General features: G+C 44.0%; 1 protein-coding gene across 4 annotated transcripts in view; it reads right to left on the reverse strand.

The window, feature by feature from the left end:
* The window catches only part of FBXL17 (F-box and leucine rich repeat protein 17), a 511,156-nt gene that overhangs the window by 86,033 nt on the left and 401,331 nt on the right, over nucleotides 1-23,792 (reverse strand). Inside the window, exon 8 of one of the 4 annotated variants that reach the window (XM_069592651.1) lies at nucleotides 19,637-20,703. The exons of the other annotated variants lie outside the window; for them this stretch is intronic. Within the exon in view, the coding sequence (XP_069448752.1) occupies nucleotides 20,624-20,703 (80 nt within the window). The 3' untranslated portion in view covers nucleotides 19,637-20,623. Of the gene's footprint in view, nucleotides 1-19,636; nucleotides 20,704-23,792 lie in introns of those variants that run through there. 4 annotated transcript variants of the gene reach the window in all.

The following is a 23,792-nucleotide window of genomic DNA, read 5'->3' on the forward strand; positions in this document are numbered from 1 at the left end:
ATCTGTTAAAAATAAATAAGTTTAAAGAGAAATTGGAAAGAATACCAGAAGGTGGAAACCCAGAAACTATCTCTAAATCAGCATTTAAAATCCGTTACTTTTAAACCTGAAAACTATCACCGCCAAAAGCAAGAAGCCTGCAAAGGATGACACAGAAAGTCTAGCTCAGTGTTGACTGTGGGTATGAACTAGCAATCCTAGGAGCTGAGTGTAAGGGCATGGTTATCGTGAAAGCCGAGCTAAAAGCTCAAAGAGGAAAAACTGCATGGAATCAAAAGACAGGAGGAGGCAGCGGTGATGAAAGGACAGGACGGAGAGTCAGAAGACACGGGCCTGAGGATCAGCAGCGTGACCTTGGCCAAGTCACTTTAAAGAAGACTCTGCTTTCTCATTTGAGGAAAGAAATGAGTCGCCGGCTTACTCTGGGACACACCGCGATCTCCGTTCTGAGTGCCTTGTAAATGGCCGACTGTCATTCCTGGATCACCATTACAGAGCCACAGAAATGAGAGAAAGGGATAAAGGGTGACACGGGACTTGGAAGACTCCTACAGTTGCCATTTTATCCACTTTCACCAGCTTGTGCAAAATGTGCCCCCTCACCGATCACTCGACACACACAGTCTGGGAAGATGCATCACGGTGGCTGACTTACCGAACAGTCACTCCCATTACACCTAAGATAACGTGACTTAACTTCTCGAGGATTCGTCACATCAGGTTAATTAGAACTCAGAAAAACAGAAATTCTAAAGCCCTTCTGGTTTTCCTAGTTATTTCAAATATATAAGGAATCTGTGCTGAGTATACAGACTTTAAACAACATCCCTAACCCTGTATGCGAGACAGCAAAAGAGACACAGATGTATAGAACAGACTGTTGGTCTCTGTGGCAGAGGGAGAGGGTGGGATGATTTGGGCGAATGGCACTGAAACATGTAAGAAACGAATCGCCAGTCTAGGTTCGATGTAGGGTACAGGATACTTGGGGCTGGTGCACTGGGATGACCCAGAGAGATGGTATGGGGAGGGAGGGGGGTTCAGGATGGGGACACGTGTACACCTGTGGCGGATTCATGTTGACATATGGCAAAACCAATACAGTATTGTAAAGTAAAACAAAGTAAAATAAAAAATAAATAAATAAACAAACAATATCCCATCCCCCAGACAGAGTTCCAACACAGTCTCTGACATGTATCCAATACTATTTTCTTACATTTTACCGTGTTGATTTAATTCTGCTTGGGGTTTTCATCTTGACTTGCTATTCTCCCTTTCGCAAAGTGTAAGGCAGGGTTAAAAGGTAAAAATTGATGATTTATTTCAGGATACAATTCTCCCTAACTGTCTGACTTTGACCATTCCATTTATTTTCATTTGAGAAACTCTGAGAAAACAAAAAGATGGGAATCGGAGAAGAGTAACGGATTTGCACTCTTGCCCCACATGATCAGCTCCATGCCACAAGGAAGACGTCTGGATTCTCAGGGAAGACAAGGGCTGTGGCTGCTCTCAGACTCCAGGGCCTGTGACTGGGCTGCACGCAACTCGGACTCAGGGGTCGAAGCACCACCGTGAGACCCGAAAAACTGCCGACGCGTTTGTGGTTTCTGACATTCTTCTCTCTAACTGACTCAGATTCGCTCCACCTCTTTTACTTTCCATGGCAGATCTAGGCTTTGGGAAAGAATTACTTTTATTGTAGAATAATAATAACACCAAAGTGAGTTTCGAGGAAGGAAAAGCTATTTCAAATGACATATTTAATTGTGCACTTTGCACTGCAGGTCTCAGTGAGAACAAGTCGCCATTTTTTCAGTCATCCAATATATTAAGTGAGCGTTTTGTATCAACTAAGTGAATCTTTTTCTTAATTTCAAAATAGCCAATATGACAGAATAAATGGACACAATATTCTGATACTCAATCCTTTAAAATCTCTATGCCTACACTAAAGTTATTGAGAAGTTCAGCCAAGCCTTAAACCTTTTTAAGCAGGGAAACTTTGCCAAAGGTGGGTTCTTCTTTCTGAAACTAGTTGCAGCCTCATATTGGTAAAGCCTGCTTTATTATTTTCTTTCCTATTTCGTTTTCTTTCTTTGATTTTCTTCTCTTCTTTCACTACACACTCTGTCTACAGACTGGCTCCAGTTACCGTATCTGAAATGTAGCCTCTAGCACCCGGCCTGGGGGAAGGGGAGAGGGGAATCCCAGCCACTGCTGGTGAGTGCATTTCAGACAGGCCCCTGACTTTAGGAGTCTTAACAGCTGGAACCTTCATGTATCATATTTCCTATAAAAGCATGAAAATGCACTTTGAACTACTTATATGCATTTTATCACATACTTCAGTGTTCTTTGTCAGTGCATAAGGTTAAAAAGTGCCTGAGTGTTAAGAAGCCAGGTACCAAATCTTGGCTTAAAACAGAGCACTGGTATGACTGGACATACAGTGTGCTCTGAAGGTGTGGGTGTCAAGCCAGGTGATCTGTGAGGCTTATTCCAAGGAGCTTATCACTGTCATCTGTCTACAGAAAAGAATGGTCAGTAGATCAACAAGATGTCTTTTGTTGCACTGTACTTAGTTCACACAAGGTGCTATTTAAATAGAAAGTGGTGTTTTATCTATGTTACTTACATGTCTATTTCCTTTGAGAAGATGCAAGGATACCTACATTAGACTCTGCCATGTATGAATCGCAGCCTTCAAAACCAAGGACTCTTAAGAGCTGATTTGGAAGTAATTGCCATCATTTTACATTGGCAGACCTTAGCAAATGTATATAAACATTATTGACTTGCCTTAGCTTTTCTGTAAAAACCAAACTAAAACAAACAAAATAATGTTCTTGACTCTCAGCAGAGGCATATGAACACACACACACACATTTCTCTGTCTCTTTCTATATATATACACACACACACACACACCTCTCATTTCAAAATACTGTACGACATCTCTCTTAACAAGTGTTGTCAGTCACAACAGAAGACTTTCCAGTGATTGTTAGGGGCCTTTAAGAAAGAAGGTGATATGTATTCGCATGGTTTGCCTTAAAAACATTTTATACCCTAGGAGTACTTTAGAAGGAATGATACAATAAAAAGAATGTCTTTTTTATTGTATAATTCTATCAAATAGAATTACATATACCACTTTTTCTTCGACACTTTTGAAAGATGTAAACGTGTAAGCTGGCATAAAGGGCCACTTTCCATTTACGAAGCCAAAGAAGAATGCTAAGTAACATATCTGAGCTGAAATGCCAGCACCAGTTTGTCCAATAGGTTTTTAAAATCTCATTCTGTAAATCAGACTGAACAGGGAAAGAAGCTAGGGAGGGGAAGCTGAGGTTGTATCACTGCAGCAACTGTGGGGGGCAGCGGGTTGGGGGCAGGACACAGGGCACCACATGCCACCTGCTAATCAATTAGGAGACCTGTTTGTAAGCTCAAGAAATCCTGGAGGCTCTGGGGCTGTAGACACCACTATAGTCAAGAGTCAAGTAATACAGAAAAATTTAATTGGGAATTCTCGTTTGAACTTAGAACAGTCACTTATATTATTAACACCCATATGTTACTAATACTAGAGTTCACACCAGCCACTTTGCTGTACGCCATCTGCTCAAAAAAAGTCTTATTTCTTTATCACTACTGTACATGTGACTGCTGTTTAAAAAGCTGCATTGATATTTTTCCTTTTAGTTTGCATTAACTGCACTACTGGATGAGTCTGAGAATGAACCTGATTTTTCAAATGCAGTATTTTATAATCTCTCATTAAGATATTCAGTAGCTTCGGTGTTTATGTAACTATTTTACACTCTTAAATTTGCTCATGTTCTTAATACTGAAAACATCAATGTATAAATCCTTTCCTTGTTTTATGTAACAAGATTATTCAACCTATTGTTGAATGGGGTCAGAGAAGCTTGTAAGTCATTTAATTTACTATTTATTTCCTCTAAAATCATTCCTGGAGGCTGGGAGTCCTCTGAGGATTGCTGCTTTCCTTCTGCCTCTGGCTAACTACCCCTCCTCCCCCGTGCCACCCTCTACCTTGGAAGATCTAACAAGTATTCTTTTGTCCTGCTCTCCTGAATTCGGAACTATTGATGACTTCACATGAGAAGGCTGACTGATGTGTTACACAAAGGCCCCGATGTAGGTGAAGTCTCGAGATGTGCTAAGAAGCCCATTATTTTCACAGCACAGTCATCTGCCTGTGAATTTTCTGCAAACATTTCCAAGGGACAAGACACGAGAGCCTCCATTCCTGTTTTGTGTTGACTTCTGACCGAACACTGGACCAGTAAATCCCATGTGTAAATATGAGGCTGGGTGGCAAGACCACTCTCCTAAATATTTCACAGTGGTAAACTCTCCAGGTTATAAATTACAAGAGAAATAAGATGATCACCTTTCCCGACCATGAACTTGTATTGAACACTTACTTTTGCATCATATTAAGCAGGCTATCAGGAATTTAGCAGTGCACAGAAACTCAAAGAGGAACAAAAATTGGACTAAACAATTCATCACTGCAGATTACCATGGGTAAGAAAAGCAGCTGAGAAAAAATACAACAGCCTATGTGAGCGTGTGAGAATGTTTAAGATTTTTTAAAAAAAAACAAGATGAAACTTGGGTAACAAATAAGTCCTATTATTTTAGGCAAAAATGCCATGTTCTCATAAACATAAAACAGCATGAATTAACTTAGAGATTAAAAAAAAATTACATGATGTCTATGAAACATCCCATATCATCAGAACATAAATAGGCTAAGATACTCAGTCACCAGTTGGTGAAGCGGAGATGTCTATCAGCCCCATCTTATTCAATCTATTGTGTGCAGTGATTCTCAGAGAGCAGAATAAAGCGCTCGGAAGCCAGTGTTAGGCTGATTTTCATCTTCTGGGAAACTCCACTTAACAGCTCTGAATGTCATTAACAGCCTGTGAGACAGTCACTCAAGGGCTGCTGCCGTAGGCTGACGTGGGAGCTTTCAAAATGCACACACACAAAAGCAGCTCATGGTTATAGATCTTTTTTCAGAATAAATCCAGTGGCCGAGGTCCTGAAAGGCTCACTCTGACCTCCCAGAGCACTTCTCGTCCGTCTCTCCTAATTGTGAGATGGATTTTTGTCGGCAGGCAATAATACTGTAAGCCCCTTGAAGGGGGAAAACGTCCCTGTATTTCTTTCTCTCCTGTGGCACCTTGTGTATTTCTAAGCTAGCGGCAGGCGTGCAATAAATAGATGTTGAACTGAATCACAGCACGCGATCACATACTTGTCCCCATCAGCAGAAGCCCATACCCCGCTCCCTGCGATACTGAGATTGCAGGGGTCACTGGCGGCACTCTGCCTAATGGTGTACTGACTGACAGGGTAGAAAATCAAATCAAGAAGGCCGGCACGACCTTTGAGTTGGGCAGACAGGGTGCGCACTCACCGCAGCAACAAGGTCAAGATCAAAGTGACGAATGTCCAACCTTTCGGACAGGGCGAGGGACCTGGCCGGCCACATCGGATTATCTGTGCAATTTTGTCAGCATCACCTGTGAGCAGTACGTGGGCTAAAGGCAAACAATGAGAGAGGAGCCCAAATAACACAACCCCGGACCACCGCAAATTCACCGGGCTGAAGAAGTGCGCTTGACAACAGGCTTCTGGTGGATTACGCAAGCCTGCCGGGGAGACAGGAAAACAACTGCCTCATGGTGACCCAAAATGGGATTAACATAAGCCGGATGAGTGTTAGAAAGTCTTTAAAGAACCCAGTGAAGTATCATTCAAAATGATACAGCCAAGCTGTTAAAAAAAAAAAAATAGTTCTGGGAAAACAGAGAAGCTGAGATGAATCTGGTTATCAGTAATCAGGAAATGAGACAGCTCCTACTGAGAAAAACTGTGAGAAAACATGATTCCAGCCATCAAAGTCACTAGTGTCTATGAATCTAGGGTGGAAAGGGTTGTTAGTCACTTAGCTGTCTGTTACCTACATCAGCCTTCACAAATGGTGGTCAGATCATTCACAATACTAAAGACAAAGTAAAGACACTGTATGTAAATATGTATCTAAATGATTTCTACTTTTAAAAGCAACCTCACTTTCAGCTATTAAAAAGCTCCTTTAATTCTAAGAGAGACAGTCAGTGGGTGGCTAAGGCACTGCAATTTCCATCTGCTTAGTTGTGATATATTAGTCCAATCTCCAAAGGGCTTCAACTTGACTCCCTCCATATGCTACCCATATGTTATATTACCATAAACATATCTTCTAGAAAACAGCCATATGCTTCACTTTTATACCTGAATAATAGTGGCCCTTCCTTATCCTTCGGTTGTTATCTCTTCTGTGGATTGTGAAATATTTATTGGCGCTATATATGAAAAGGAATATTTTCAAATCAGTGGAATATAATCTCTGTCATGCATAGCCCTGCATTTCTATGATCTACAAACTTCTTTCCTGTAATACTAAAATTCCCAAGCTTGAATATCCAAGATAAGAATCACTATTTACACTTAGGTCAAACATAATTTAGCTTGAATTTTAATGCATCTTCCCAGCCAGTGCTCCCAAGTATGATCTGGAAGTGGAGGCTCCTCCTTTGTTGATGAATGAGTCAGGGATGGTCATCATCAACCCCGTGATATCAGCAACAGTTCCTGGTTACAGAGTTCAGATGATGTGTGAGTACTGTGCTATGAGACGTTGCACGTCACTTTTCATTTTACCTACAAGTAAAGTGTAGAGAAAAATGGGGCAATGTTGTTTATAGCTCTATTATTTTCAGGTTGCTCTCACTGCAATTTCCAGTTATCACTATGGTGATTTTGCATATATGAAACTGTAAGAAATCCTGATACTTTTAGGGCATACAACATGAGAAATAAATAACCTGACTCTTGGCTCTCTCTTTTATTTGTCTTCTTTCCTCTAGCCTTCTAACTACTAGAACCTCCACGAGCAGAAAGCGCTATGATGAAGTTTCAGTCAAGACCTCTGGGTGGATGACTGTGGCCATCAAGTATTAGTGCGTCTGCAATTTTTTACCTAGGCTGTTTTAAAGCAGGAAATTCAGAGTTAGTCCCTACCCTCATAGAGTTTCATTATTTCATGTCAGATTTTGTGAGGGATCGACCTGTTTCTAGTATCTACTATTTCTAATCAGTAAAATCATACAGAATAATTCTGCTCATACACAATCTGAATTATTTCACTGTCTTGCTATAGCACATCCTTTCAAAACCCAGGATCATCTCTTTATCTTGCAGAGTCTTCCACCAGCTGATTCCACCTGGCTCTGTGTACTCCTTTCCCAACGCCAGCCAATGAGGCCTCGGACGAGAAGGGCGGGAAAGCCCAGTCAACCTAGATCAGACTCATGTAAACTTCACTAACCATGTCTGGCCCACTTCATGGTTTGGCCCATTTCCTCTCTATCTCAGAAAATACTTAGACTTATATCCAGACGGAAAACAATTAGAAGGTAATAATAACAGTGAACATCTGTTTATTCTGGCCTGAAAAATCCCATGGACAGAGGATCCTGGTGGGCACAGCCCATGGGATCAGACACAACTGGGTGAATAAGCAGTGTTGGCCACTACACAGACGGTAGCATCTCACTTAATTCTCACGTGCCATGAAGTAGGAAACAGTATTATTCTCACCTACCAGAAAACGAAACTGAGGCTGAGAAACCCTGAGTGGCTCGCCCGAGGCTGTATCGGTGAGCGGCCGAGCTGTCGTGCGAGGTCAGGCAGTCTGCCTCTGACCTGTGCTACGTCTCCCCACAAAACGATGTTTTCTAGTAAGTTTCATCCATTCATATGTTGAGTCCTCACTATGTCTTAGGCACTGTATAGTGTGACACAGACTAGCAAGGGATGGGCCCAGCCCTCAAATAACTCCGTGCTTTACGTGTGTGTGGGAGGTGTCATACGGCTAAATACATGGGACTGCCTGTTTGAGAAAACGTGGAGTATTATTGTCGTAAACACTTATGTATGTGTGTTAAACAATTATGCTGCACCTTTCACACTCACACAGCACTACACAGCAATATCAATAAAGCTGTATCTCAGTAAAACTGGAAAGCCATGGGGCCCCCGGAGGGTGCGCACAGACAGCACACTGGCGCGGGATTCCCCGGATGAGGGGTGCGGCCCTTGGCGGAGGGAGCTCGGATAAGCAGTTAGGCTGTTCTCTGCTGACAAAGGGCTTTCCAGTGTGGAGGCCCACAACTGGGATGTGCGCCTTAAAAGGCTGGGCTCCTCAAACCCGGCCAAGCGTTAGAATCATCAGGGGATCTTTTAAGGAAATACTGGAGCCCTGACCCCACACCCAGAGAATGAAACTCAGTTAATCTGAGGGAGGGCCTGGGCACCAGTACTGTTAAAAGATCCCTGGGTGACCCAAATGTGCCATCCAGGCTGAGAAGGAGGCTTCCTGGCTTCTGGTGTCTCATTCACAAAATTGAAAAACGTACTTTGGTTAACACTTGCCACACAAACAGCAGAACATAGCCACCAACCCAGAAGATTTCACCTAAGGTGATTCTAAGCACTGTCTCTAAGAAAAATCATTGCTAAATCAAGTGAAAATTAAAAACAAAAACAAAACCACTTTGCTTGTGATTGCATGCTAAAGGTAAGGATTTGCTGGCAAGACATGAGCCAGAACGCTGAGGGGTTCTGTTGCAGCACAAGGTGACGAACTAGTAGGGAAAATGACACGGAAAGAAGTAATCAGAAAATCAACCACTCATCATAAAAAACTCTCTTTTCTTAAAATTCCACAATTCTCTCTCAATGCATCTGGGGTGACAATAGTTTGAAAATCAAATGCATTTTTCCACTGTTGGAAGCAGAGCTATGCTCTGCCAAGAATCGCAGATGATGCTCAGCCGAGTTGCAGAATGGACACCCCCACAGTGGTGAACCTTGTTCCAGCTCCTGGGTAGACGAGGAGTGCTCCAAAGTTTCTTCCGCGGTGAGGCCACTGGGGATCTGGCTGCAAGCGCGTATTTTTATAGACACCTCAGCTAATGTCAAAGTCCTAATGCAAACTTTAGTGCTTGGGAGCACTAAATAGGTTTGGGATGCTTCCCTGGAGAGTTTCAGTTCCATTAACACAAGACTTGGTGGCTGAGGAAGGATATAATCCTGATCCCATGTTAGAGATAGAGAAAGAAAAACTCCTCACTGTCTTCAAGTTAGCACTCACGTTTCAAAAGATAAGAACCTTTCAGGGTCGAGAGGACTGAAGAATTCAGGTGGAATGTAGTTCAGCATCTTACCCAGCACCCTTCCCCCCGTGGGGCTCAAGTGGCAGAATACAGCTAAATTATCTCAGCTCTTAAGAGGAGAGGACTTCGGGGGCATCCTCCAGGGACTGTATGATGGGAAGCACTATTGTGGAGTGACGAGCTGCAGGCCCTGCGGGCTCCGTGTCTCAAGCTGCTCAGGGCAGCAGCTGAGCGTGGAAATGTCTGCAGCCAGCTCGGAGGTGCTGTGGTGGGCACTGCGCATGCAAGGCCTCTGTGCGTGTGCAATGCCTCTGCACGCAGGCGCTCTGGCGGGGAGCGTCCTCCTCCGGGCACAAGGCTGAATGAAGCCTAGAGGGAGGCAATGCCACAAACCAACCGAGACCCGTGATCATTCATGGGAGCCTGACATTCCCTCGCAGGGCCCGTGCCCACCCCGGTGGGCCCGCGATTCACACAGGGTACGCTCTAAACCTAGCCAGTGCTCCCAAGCACTGATGTCTGCATTAGGACTTCGGCATCAGCTGCTGCTGTTTAGTCAGTAAGTCAGGCCCACTTCTTTGAGACCCTACAGACTGCACTCCACCAGCTCCTCTGTCCGTGGAATTTTCCAGCTGAGAATACCAGAGTGGGTTGCCCTCTCCTTCTCCAGCGGATCTTCCTGGCCCAGGGATTGAACCTGAGTCTCCTGCTTGGCGGGTGGCTTCTTTACTACTGAGTCTCCTGGGATGCCTTTCCATTAAGCTGCTGCTGCTAAGTCACCTCAGTCATATCCAACTCTGTGAGACCCCAAAGACGGCAGCCCAGCAGGCTCCCCCGTCCGAGATGTCTATAAAAATAAAAGACTCTGTCCTCCTGGAGAGCTCAGAGATGAGGTGGAGGGGTGTCCAAGGACATGCAAGGCTCCTGGAGGCAGGTCCCAGAGCAGGTCTTCCATCACGAGCGACCCCACCCCATCCCAGAGCACCCCAACTGTCCACGGACACTCCTTAGCAGTCCCTCAGCGTTCCTTCCTCTCCGCCGGTGCGCTCACAGTCCTGGCTTGGAAGCCAAGTGTTTAATTCTTTCAACCCAATCCAGACCGATCACTCCAGCTGATCTTGTCAGCGGTGCATCTCCTTCTAAATACACCTCTACCGCAGAGGTCAGGAAAGCACAGCCGAGGACCAAACCCTGCCGCCGCCTGCTTTCGTTCTTTAAAGAGCTGCTTGTTTATTTCCTTTGGGTGGTGCCGGTTGCTGCATCAGGGCTTCCACTGGCTGCCGCGAAGCTTCCTTAGTTACGGCCCATGGGCTGGGGTGCCCTGCGGTGTATGGGACCCTCAGGGACCAGGGGCTGAACCCGAGCGCCCAGCACGGGCGGGCAGGTTCTTGACTCCTGGACTACCAGGGCAGCCCTGCTTGTTTCTGTATATACAGCTTAATCAGAACACGGCCACGCCCATCCATTTCTGTTTTATCAATGGCTGCTTTCAGGCCACAACGGTGGAGAGGGATCACACAGCTCACAAAACCTAAATTATTTACACTCTGGCCCCTTACAGAAAAAGTTCTCTAACTGCACCGTTGTCGGGATGATTTTGATCCAAAGTATGGATCTGATCGTGCTGGTCCCCTGCTTCAGACCTTGGTGGCTGCATCTGGTGTAAGGGACCACACTGGCTGCCGAACGTAGTATTTCCGACCACATTAAACAAACTCCTGATCTCGAAGGTGCCTTGCATATTAATGCCAGCTTTATCCTCCTGTGCCCATGCTGCGTGTTTTGCATATCATGCCCTTCACCTGAAGGGTTTCTGTTCATCCTCCCCGTTCGGTTCGAATGTCATTGTTATCACCGGGGAGCCCTCTTTGACTCCTCTCAGTGGTCAGATCCTCCCTGCACACCCTCTTCAGTCGCACAGCACTTTATATATCTTCAATTTTGCATTTATTGCTCAGGATTTCATTCACTCATCTATTTGCAGAACTGGCTGCCTTGCTAAGTCGCAAGGAACTGACTTAAATGTACCAGGATGAAACTTCCAAATAAACATAATGGCAATTTTCTGCCTGTATTTATATTGAAACTGTTATTTCAAACAAGTTTGAGAGTTTTTCTAGAAGTCTGCTTCAGAGACATCTTATGTTCACACCAAAAAAGTAGTCTTAAGAGTTTGGAGGTACATCTCATTTCAAGTTAAAAAAAAAAAAATCACTCTCTAGTTTCATCACTAAGCTTATTCTATAGAAATTCTAATCCTTGCCAAAAATTAAACCTACCCTTAAAGAAAAATTTACCAATGATGATGGCTATTAAATAATTTATAGCAGACTTTGAATGTAATTTTAAAAAGATAAATTTCCAAGAGCAAGGGCAGCCATCTTGAGAGAAATACTTTTGTTAGGATATTAAGTCTGATGGGAGTGTTATATGGTTTAGAATGCATCTTTTAATTAATTAAAGGACACTGTGTAAAGGATGGAATACTCAACAAATGGTTAACACACTTAAAAAATGGATTTGGATGGATAACATCTAAGTATAATTTTGAATAGAAAAGGCCTCTACAAGGCAAAATAAAAGGAACAAAACAGCAAAAAATGATAAATACAACTACATTAAAATGAGACACGCTCGCGAAGATGCCATAGACAAAGCAGAGCCATAGATGGAGAGGATATTCACAGAGCACGTGACTGGCAGAAGGCCAGCATCCAGACTGTCCAAGGACGTCTCAAGCCAATACGATAAAAACAGTCTCCCAGACAGACAAACAAAAAGATACCAACAGGCAGTCTAAGAGAAGAAGCTCCAATAAACATACCTAAAAATTCTCTACCTCATGAAAAAATCAAGTAAATACAAATTAAAGCCATAATGAGATATCACTTCATACCAATCGGACTGGCAAACGTTAAAAAGTCTGGCAATACCAAACCTTGGCAGAGACGTCAAGCAATGAGAAATCTTATACCTGATGGTGGGAGTGTAAATTAGCACAACTTTGGAGAGCAAATTGGCAATATCTAGCAAAGCTGGGGATGCGCTCCTAGATTTATTCTCAGACACAAAGAAACATATCCAAGGATATTCACTGCAGCACCGTTTGTAATAGAAAAAGAGAAAAACCACCTAAATGTCCTTCAATTGGAGAATGAATAATTAAATTGGCACTGTTTACAAGATGGCAAAAACGAATTAACTAGGACACATATACCAACGTGGACAAGTCAAAAACGCATAATGCTGAACAACAGCAACAACAAAGCAAGCAGAAAAAACGCATAAAGTGTCACCTGCCTGAAATTTTAAAGCCTGCAAAGGAACGGTCCACGTTGTTCACAGATACACACAAATGAAGCCAAAAGAAACAGATGTGGGTGGGACCGATGAGTACCACAATCAGGAGAGAGGTTACTTTCGGAGGGGAAGATGAGATGTCAAGTATGGACTTTAATTCTGCTGTAATCATCCGGCTTCTTTTTAAGCTAAGGTATACTGATGCTTCCCACGGAGGGGAGGCAAGGCAGCCCACTCCACTGTTCCTGCCTGGAGAATCCCATGGACAGAGGAGCCTGGCGGGCTTTGGTCCACGGGGTCGTAAAGAGTTGGACACAACGCACACGCCCATACTGTGTGTACACTATTCTCTATGCTTTTCTGAATATCTAGAATTTTCACAGTCTAAAAAGCCAATCACTTTGAAGACAGTTCTTCCTGAAGGAAGTTGCCATGACATGCACTGCCACGACAATAACTTCAATAACCGACATGTCCCAGTGCCTGGCAGCAGACTGGTGAGGTTTTAGACTCCTCAGACAGTCTCACCAGTTCTAGAACTAGAATTTACCTCAAAGTGCGGTCAGTCTAGCCCTCTGTTTACGAGGGAGGCCGTGGCGGGGCTGACTCAGTTACTCAGCACTGTCAGCCTGGCGAGGGACAGGGCTGAAACAGCGGGGTCTGCACCGACGTGGCCTCGCAGCCTGGACACGGGGTGTAATCAAATAGCAGCCTTCTCAAGCGCAAGGTCCAGCGTTCTCCCACTGTTACTTTCATCAGTCTGACTTAATCTTGAGTCACAAATACGTATCTTGAGACTTTCATTAGGGACAGAAACCCCTGGATGCATTCTGGATTTGAATGGCTCCTGTAGCATGAAATAATTCTTTGCCAGATGAAAACAGTGAGCAGCAGGAAGAACAGTGCACGTAACACGGCGCCGCTCTGTGAAGCACGAAGGGAACAGGACAGTGTATTTGCTTGGCACATGCAGAAGAGCACCCACAGGGGTGCATCGGAGCGGTGGCTAGCTGTTAGCAGGGCTGGGTGCTGGGAGGGCACCAGGACTGTGATGGTGACTGTTCCCTGGACACCTTTTTATAACTCTTTTGTTATAAAACACCTGTGGTTTTCCTCCTCCTTGCTCTCAGTGAACTCCAGTTCCCTACCCATTATCATGGACTGATCAGGAAATTAGAGCGTCGGTCCAGGTCTGACAGGTGGAGTACAATGGCCATCACCCCGGCATAGGTGATGGACCCCAGCTTCAAGGGCTCGGCTTCTTACGCACTAAGGTTCTGGTTTTAGCTCCCCAGTGGAAGCAACTCATGCCTGTTGCTTTCTACTTAAAGCTCTGGTCTCAAGCTCCTGTAGGTCTTAAGCTTTTCTCCTAAGGACACTGTCTTATAAATGCTTTCTCAAGACCATGAGGTAACACAGAAGGAGGCCTTCAGGAAGCAGTGGACTCTCCCTGGGCTGTGCGATGCTCAGCCCTGTCTCGGGTCTACCCGAGCCTCCTGGCCCCCTTCGCAGCTCGGCACACGCTGACACGTGGGCTCGAGGTGCCCATGGACTCGTGCTGTCCTGACATCTGACTTTGACGCTGTGCCGCTGGCTCTTACTCGGGCATCTACGCTAAGCTTTTTTCTCTTCTCTTCTCACATGTCTCACCGGTTGATCGCTAAAATCTGGAGTTCTGACTAATTTACATTTTTCTGTGATTGTTTCCAACCATCAGGTGGAAGCTACTTCTTCCTGAACTCAGAATTTGCTTCTTGTTCTACAGTTCCTTCCTGAAGAGCTGGGTTCTAAAACAGAGCGTCAGGGATAATCAAGGCGGTAGAGAGAACCTGAGAGAAGGCAATGGCACCCCACTCCAGTACTCTTGCCTGGAAAATCCCCATGGACGGAGAAGCCTGGTAAGCTGCAGTCCATGGGGTCGCTAAGAGTTGGACACGACTGAGCGACTTCACTTTCACTTTTCACTTTCACGCATTGGAGAAGGAAATGGCAACCCACTCCAGTTTTCTTGCCTGGAGAATCCCAGGGAGGGGGGAGCCTAGTGGGCTGCCGTCTATGGGGTCGCACAGAGTCAGACATGACTGAAGTGACGTAGCAGCAGTAGCAGCAACAGCAGCAGCAGAGAGAACCCGAGCTTGAGGATCGAAGGCGCCGCACTGGACGAAGCCCAACTCCTCGGGCCCTTAGGTTCCTCCACCCTGAAAGGAGCAGCTCAGGAGGTGCTGTCTGTGAGGGTCCCTGCAGCCCTGAAACCCTGAGGTCCTCCTCTGTCTGTCCCTCACTTTTACCTTCCTCCAGCTCTGCCCTTTCTCTCACCAACACGTTTGAAACATACTCTGAACAGAGGTGTTTAGACACATGTACCCATGACTTGATCTCATAGAAACAGAGAAGACAAAAAAGCTTGGAAACATAAAGGAACAAATGGGAACTGCTGCCTGCCAACTGTTCTCATGGAAAAAAGAAAAAGGCATTTTCTTCTAGAGAGAAAAATCTCTTGAGGTACTAAGGTTATCAAAAAAAAGGCTCCACTGTCTAAGGACGTTGCCTTACAAAGTTTTCCTTAACAATATGAGGAAAGAGAAGTAAATGATGGAGTAATAATAAAGTAAAGTAACCTCCAGAAAGCGGCCTTCAACATGTCAGCCATTCAGTCAGCCACCCACTAAGATACATTCTGAGCAGAAAACCCTGTAAGTGATTAGGTCTCTTTAATTTGCATCAACATTTTTAATCATCAGAGTCATCTTACAGCTGAAGCGGGAAATATGGGAGTCACCCCAGAGTCCTCCCTTGCCCACACATCCAACCACCCACCACATTCTGAGGACCCCACTCCCGAACAGATCCCCCCTTCCACTTCTCTGCCACTCCTCTGCCCTCCAGGCCATGCCTGCCGAACCGCGAACAGCCTCCCAGGGGCCTCTTTGCCCTCTGGCCACTCTCCAATCTTCTCTCTGCAGGGCAGCCTGAGCAATCCTTTGAAAGCCACACACCTAGCTACATCAGTCCCTAGGAAGCACCCTTCAAGGTCCTACCAATGGCTTTGGAATCGAATCAACACCCTTTCCCTCATCTTCAGGACACACAGGATTTGGTTTCTGTCTGCCTTCCCATCATTAACTAGCTGTGTGAGCTTCTGCAAATTCTCAGATCTCTCTTTACATTACAAAGTGTATGCTATAAAAATGCAGCTAAGAAGCAGAACTGGCCTGTAAAGTGCTTGGGACAGTTCCTGGTACATAGCAAGTACTCAAGGAGTGGTCACTATCTGAATATTTTATAGTCCATAAAGACGGAGTATCTATTCTGTGTACCACACTAAGCTAGGTGCTCCAAAAAACTAATGAACCATTCCTAATGCTTCTTCCAACATATATCCTTTCCTCATTGCTATGTCAACAAGGGGATAACTACATTTAACTTAACATTTTTACAAAAGTTAAACATACACATGTACATATATATGTGTGTGTGTGTAGAATAAAAATAAATAAAATGAAAAGTCTTTGTAAATAACATATAAAGTCTTACACTTGGGTTAAAATATCAATAGAACCAAAACTGGCTTAGGGCACTTCACAGTTCATGTGAAGAGAACCTAAGGATTTCAGGTAGTTTAGGATTTTAGTATCTAAGAGAAAAAAGCAGAGTGCATTCAACACCACCTACCTACCCCAATGAGCACACAGGAAAAAAAGCTAAAAACAACTTAGATGATGATACTATTTATATGGAAAGCAAGAGAAGTCACATGTTACACTGGTCAGATAACATCTGGTTTTATTCTAGGGATCCTATTTTAATAGTGATATTACCGTGTGAATGAAGGACCGATTTAGGACAAGTAGGAAGGTAACAGTCCTGCTAACAATGTCATAAATAAGACAGTTAAGAGAACTGGAGTCATCATCCTTGGGAAGAAAAAGCCTGGAAGAGAGGATGGAAAAGATATTTCAAATATTGGAAAAGACTTATAATAGAAAGCACACTACAGACATCCTGGCGGGCAGATGTGGACCCAAAGTACAGAAGTCATACAGAAGAAAACTTCGATTTTCACTATTAGAACTATTCAAAAGGGGTGGGGGGGAATATTTGGGAAAAGAACAAATGTCTCTTCATAGGAAAAGCTGAATGATCATCCTCAAAGAACCACATGGAAAGAGATTCCTTTTTGGATAAGAGCAACGACTAGATGACAATGTTAGCAGCTAACTTTTCCTAAGCACGTAGGGATGTGCCGAGAGCTTTACAGGGTTACTCAGTGTTCAGAACAACTCTGTCAGGTAGGCACCACTGATTGTCTGATGAGGAAACTGCTCACGGTCCAACAGAACACAGCTGAACACGAGTCAAATCCAAGCTGCAAGACTCCAGAGCCGGGATTCCCAGCCGAGTCTCCTCAGCCGCTTCTAATCGACCTGCTTTCTGAACCTCCTTTACCTCTAACGGCCAGCTCTCCATCCCTCACAACGCTTTCAAGTCACTTGTTGACCGGCATCCCATAGGCCTATGGTTTCCTGTTGCTAAGATTTGTAAGGAAAAGCAAGTTTTTCTGAAATAGATGACTGTGTACCATTTCTCAGAGATGTACAAGAAAGCACATGTAAGGAGAGAGAGTTGTACAGAAAGAGAACTCTAATCTACACAAACTCACCAAGAAAAAGTCCCTGTACTCAAAAAGAACCCTATGAAAGGACCTCTGCTCATTTAGAAAAACACTTTCTGAGATGGTTTTAGATATACAATCATTTAAAATATGTCATAACAAAAAGATGCAAGAGAAAAATCAAAAGGTATAGCAACCTTTACAAATATTGTCTCACCATTAGGTTAAAAAGTGGTAACTGCAGGAAGCATCACTTCATGGGAAATAAGATGCGGAAACAGTGTCAGACTTTATTTTGGGGGGCTCCAAAATCACTACAGATGGTGACTGCAGCCATGAAATTAAAAGACGCTTACTCCTTGGAACAAAAGTTATGACCAACCTAGATAGCATATTCAAAAGCAGAGACATTACTTTGCCAACAAAGGTCCGTCTAGTCAAGGCTATGGTTTTGGTCATGTTTGGATGTGAGAGTTGGACTGTGAAGAAAGCTGAGTGCCGAAGAATTGATGCGTTTGAACTGTGGTGTTGGAGAAGACTCTTGAGAGTCCCTTGGACTGCAAGGAGATCCAACCAGTCCATTCTGAAGGAGATCAGTCCTGGCTGTTCTTTGGAAGGAATGATGCTAAAGCTGAAGCTCCAGTACTTTGGCCACCTCATGCGAAGAGTTGACTCATTGGAAAAGACTCTGATGCTGGGCGGGATTGGGGGCAGGAGGAGAAGGGGACGACAGAGGATGAGATGGCTGGATGGCATCACGGACTCGATGGACGTGAGTCTGAGTGAACTCCGGGAGATGGTGATGGACAGGGAGGCCTGGCGTGCTGCGATTCATGGGGTCGCAAAGAGTCAGACACAACTGAGCGACTGAACTGAACTGAACATTCTGAAAACAGAATAACCACCATGCAATGGTCCCTATAAGGAGAGAATTTACAGAGTAAAACCTTCAGCAATAATTTGAGATCCGTACAAAAATCAAGTGGATAAGTCAGATAATGTCAGAGAGCAGAACTCCCCACAGCATGCACAGATACTCTTGTCTGGTAAAAACTTTTGGGTATATCTGTATGCCTAGATGACTCATCTGGTCTCATCTGGCACAATTTTGCAGTGATAGGAAAAAATACAATTTGCTCACTTAGAACATGTTTTTGAGCCGGGTGAGAAATAATTTCCCTAAATTGAATATTTGGGAACCAATTACAACCCCAAATCTGCTATTAACCTCAAAATAGGTAATTGCAAGTTTGTGTCTAAATCCATTTGTCATAATGGAGCAAATTAAGAATCACATGATGGATGTGGTCCATGTGTGACAGCTAGCGTGAGCACCATGAGCCCAAACTGATAACAACATCAGAGAGAGATTCCAAGCGTGATGCAGCCACGAAGGCAAGACTAACTTTCAAACTATAATAGCGACATCCAAGAAAGGTAGTGTTTCCTTTGTGCGACAGTCACGGCCGGGCATCTGGAGGCTGGCCCGCCACCAATGTCCTGGTGAGCGGTAGACACGTGCCGGAGAGGCCGTCATCACGTGCTGAGTGGCACAGACTCACTGCCGCCATGGTCCCGATGGACCAGACCGGCAGCAGGTCACACGGGGCTGGCATAAAGAAGTCTCGATACTGGTCTGGGCTCAGGGCTCGACGTGCCCAGGAATTCTGACCCCTACTGCTGCACAAGCACATTTTCAGTGCATACGGGTAACACTCCTTCCTGACTCTTCTGCAACCTGTCTGCCCTGTTTTCCTGTTGAGAGAATACCAGAAGTCTTGGGAAACACTTGGTAGTGTCACAACGAGAGTTTGCTTTAGGCAACAGTCACCTCGCAGCTGAGACAGAAAATTGCCAGAAGATTTTGGGAGAACAGAGGCGGTGGCTGATGTCACTTGATACTGGGGAGAACCACCTCGGGCAGGCCCAGGACTGCCAGCGGAAACAAACCAGGCCAGGCAGCGACCCCCACCCCCGGCCCCCGCTAGACTGAGGGCCCTGAGGCCAGAGAAGTGGGGGAGAAGCTCTCTCTCATCTCTGCCTCTCTGGCACTGACCAGGGGCCTGGAAGGGAGAGCCAAGAAATCAAGGACAGTGTAGAGGAGAGGTGAGCAGACAGGCTCCGAACCTTGGCTCTGCCACGAGCTCGCTTATGTGAGCCCGGGCAGCTTACTTCAGCTAAGGATGAGTCTCAGTTTCGTGCTCCAACAATGAAAACCAGAGTGGGGATTAAGTGGTATATTAGAATATCTAATACACACTCGAGCTTTTAAACAATGGCAGATTATTGCATCAAACACATTTTAACGATGAAAGCTGCCTAGGATGTATGAGACAAGAGGAAATAGCAAAAAAGTTCAAGATAGTCATTTTTCATAGATCAAAGTGGGCAACAAAAGTTCTCCGCATAGCACTCCATGAGGTGAATACAAATAACCTCTACTTGTCCAAAGCAGTTAAAAAAAAAAAATGTATAATTGGCTTTTTATCATTGTTCATACAATGGTTCAAAGAGAAAGTCTGTTTTAAAACAATAAATTCTCATGAGAGTGAATAGAATTTAGAATTAATATTTCTTATTCTCGTTTTATCTCAACAAATTTCTTAAAATCTGGACATCTTAATACTTGTAGGACTACAAGGACAGGAATATGCATATGTTAAAATAAACAGATTTTAGTCTAAGCTTAAGTATGACTATATCTGCCAATTTAAGTGTAGGTACATGAAATAATTGATGGCTCATCTCTTTCAAACATTTTTCTATTTACTCTTTGGTTTCCTCCATAAAAATCACCTTTCTATGGTTTTATCTCTTTTGACAGAATAAAATTTGGATTTTGATTTGCATTGCTAATACTTTCAAAATTAAAGTAGGTATTTTAGATGTTGGCAATTTTCCACATCTCCTTCCAACAGGACTCAAACTTTCTCAGTATCATCTCTGGGGATAAAGAACTAATTAGTTATTTGAGACTCCAGTCACAGAATTGGCTATAAATTATGAGTAATTTAACACAATCATTTTTTACTGAAGGGTTAAATTTGAAAGAGAGAAACTGTTAGGCCTTCAAAGACTTCTTCAGATTATGATTTTTCTGATACGTGTCAACTTCTCGGTTCACAAATGTGTTTGTGTTATTTTAATATCCCATCAAATAACTAAGATAATCAAATGATGTTTTCAGTGGTTCTGTTTAACACATTGGCATGTTTCTAAAATGGAGAAGGCAATGGCACCCCACTCCAGTACTCTTGCCTGGAAAATACCATGGACAGAGGAGCCTGGTAGGCTGCAGTCCATGGGGTCGCTAAGAGTCAGACATGACTGAGCGACTTCACTTTCTCTTTTCACCTTCATGCATTGGAGAAGGAAATGGCAACCCTCTCCAGTGGTCTTGCCTGGAGAATCCCAGGGACGGGGGAGCCTGGTGGGCTGCCGTCTATCGGGTCGCACAGAGTCGGACTCGACTGAAGCGACTTAGCAGCAGCAGCAGCAGCAGCATGCTTCTAAAATACAGACCTGAAGTAAGTAATCAGAGAGGAAAGCAAGGTTATTCGAACTGTTTAAATGGCATAAACAGCACTTTCATATATCCCACATGTCCTGCCTGAACTATACTGTGTACTTGACTGTGTATGCAAATATGATTCGGCCTAAACAAGTCCAGTTTTGCTTAGAACAGTCAGTAAGGTAATTTGATTTTCCTGATGCAAAAAATACAAATATTCAACACCAGGGGAAATCTGTATCTTGTGATGAGTGGCCACAGCCTCTGAGAGCGAGCCTCCAGTGGCTCAGCAGAGGGTGGGCAGGAGGTCAGCAGACGTGAGCTGCCACTGTGCACACCTATGCCGCCATCGCACACGCTGCCGCTCTCCTCTCTGTGACACTGTCATCTGCCCAGGATGACACATTCCTCTCCATTCTGTCCTCACCTGCCACGAAGCTGCAGTGCTCCTCCAGGGTTAACCGCCTTCCTTCACTCTCACTAAATATCCCTCTGGCCGTAAAAGTTCAAATGTACTCTTACGGACTCAGTGACCACTCGTGTGTGGCAAACCCTGAACTGTTTCTCTATGGAATGTTAACATGCAAGGAGTTTCAAGACTCTTACGTATAAGACAATGGAAGCTAGAAGCCACTAGGTTTCTTGGTTAAACTCACCCTGCCTAGCTGGGCTCAGGGAGGGCACCAACTAGAACCCAGATCTCTGCACTTCCAGCTGTCTGCTTCCGACTACACAAAACTGCATCCGTATCTGTCCTTGGTGCGTCCTGTGGTCTCTTATATCTCTATCTTCTTCCTACTGGATCTCATACTTCAAATGTCCCAAACCAGAATTTTTCAACTTCTCTCTCAAGCCAATTCCCAAGATACCCACCCCCCAACTAATGTCATTTCACTCTTCAGGTTATCCCAGCATGAAATCTTAAAATCACCTTTGATTCCTTCCTCTTATCTTCTAAATATAAAATAATAAGTAAAAAGTCTTTGATACGGACATGACATTGAAATATATCAATCTGTGAAGGACAAGTGTAAATACTATCTTTTCAACCAACCTGTCCAAGGTCATCAATTCATACTGATATTACTTTCCTCTGAACTCACAGACCACTGATTGGGTCTAAAGTTATTTTGATACTTAATCATATATCTTACTGTGCCACTAATTAGCAAATTTAAAATTTTTTTGTTAATTCTCATAACACCTAGAAAATTTATACATACAGTAGGTACTCAGTAAATTCTCATTTGTGTTAAATTGTATTTTTTATAACATGTTCTAGGCTGTTCAGTTCAGTAGCTCAGTCGTGTCCGACACTTTGCGACCCCACGGACTGCAGAATGCCAGGCCTCCTTGTCCATCACCAACTCCTGGAGTCTACTCAAACTCAAGTCATTGAGTCAGTGATGCCATCCAACCATCTCACCCTCTGTCATCCCCTTCTCCTCCCGCCCTCAATCTTTCCCAGCATCAGGGTCTTTTCAAATGAGTCAGCTCTTTGCATCAGCCACACCCGAGTATTGGAGTTTCAGCTTCAACATCAGTACTTCCAAAGAACACTCAGGACTGATCTCCTTTAGGATGGACTAGTTGGATCTCCTTGCAGTCCAAGGGACTCTCAAGAGTCTTCTCCAACACCACAGTTCAAAAGCATCAATTCTTCGGTGCTCAGCTTTCTTCACAGTCCAACTCTCACATCAATACGTGACTACTGGAAAAACCATAACTTTGACTAGATGGACCTCTGTTGGTAAAGTAATGTCTCTGCATTTTAATATGCTCGCTAGGTTGGTCACAGCTTTTTTTCCAAGGAGTAGCGATTTTACTTTCATGGCTGCAGTCGCCATCTGCAGTGATTGGAGCCCAGAATGAAGTCTGTTACTGTTTCCACTGTTTCCCCGTCTATTTCCCATGAAGTGATGGGACCGGATGCCATGGTCTTAATTTCTAAATGTTGAATTTTCAGCCAAGTTTTTCACTCTCCTCTTTCACTTTCATCAAGAGGTTCTTTAGTTCCTCTTCACCTTCTGCCATAAGGGTGGTGTCATCTGCATATCTGAGATTACTGATATTTCTCCCAGCAATCTTGATTCCAGCTTGTGCTTCATCCAGCCTAGCATTTCTCATGATGTACTCTGCATAGAAGTTAAATGAGCAGGGTGACAATATACAGCCTTGATGTACTCCTTTCTTGATTGGAACCTGTCTGTTGTTCCATGTCCAGTTCTAACTGTTGCTTCTTGACCTATTTACAGATTTCTCAGGAGGCAGGTCAGGTGGTCTGGTATTTCCATCTCTTGAAGAATTTTCCACAGTTTATTGTGATCCACACAGTCAAAGGCTTTGATGTAGTCAATAAAGCAGAAGTAGATGTTTTTCTGGAACAACCTTGGTTTTTCAATGATCCAACGAATGTTGGCAATTTGATCTCTGGTTCCTCTGGCTTTTCTAAATCCAGCTTGAACATCTAGAAGTTTACAGTTCATATACTGTTGAACCTGGCTTGGAGAATTTTGAGCATTAGTTTGCTAGCGTGTGAGATGAGTGCAATTGTGTGGTAGTTTGAACATTCTTTGGCATTGCCTTTCCTTGGGATTGGAATGAAAACTGACCTTTTCCAGTCCTGTGGCCACAGGAGTGGCCAAATTGGAGTTTTCCAAATTTGCTGACATATTGAGTGCAGCACTTTCACTGCATCGTCTTTTAGGATTTGAAACAGCTCAGCTGGAATTCCATTACCTCCACTAGCTTTGTTCATAGTGATGCTTCCTAAGACCCACTTGACTTTGCAGTCTCGAATGTCTGGCTCTAGGTGAGTGATCACACCATCATGGTTATTTGGGTCATGAAGATCTTTTATGTACAGTTTTTCTGTGTATTCTTGCCACCTCTTCTTAATCTCTTCTGCTTCTGTTAGGTCCATAACATGTCTGTCTTTTACTGAGCCCATCTTTGCATGAAATGTTCCCTTGGTGTCTCTAATCGTTTTGAAGAGATCTCTAGTCTTTCCCATTGTATTGTTTTCTTCTATTTCTTTACATTGATTGCTGAGGAAGGCTTTCTTACCTCTCCTTGCTATTCTTTGGAACTCTGCATTCAA

Source organism: Ovis canadensis, chromosome 5 (genome assembly GCF_042477335.2).
Source record: "Ovis canadensis isolate MfBH-ARS-UI-01 breed Bighorn chromosome 5, ARS-UI_OviCan_v2, whole genome shotgun sequence".
NCBI lineage: Eukaryota > Metazoa > Chordata > Mammalia > Artiodactyla > Bovidae > Ovis > Ovis canadensis.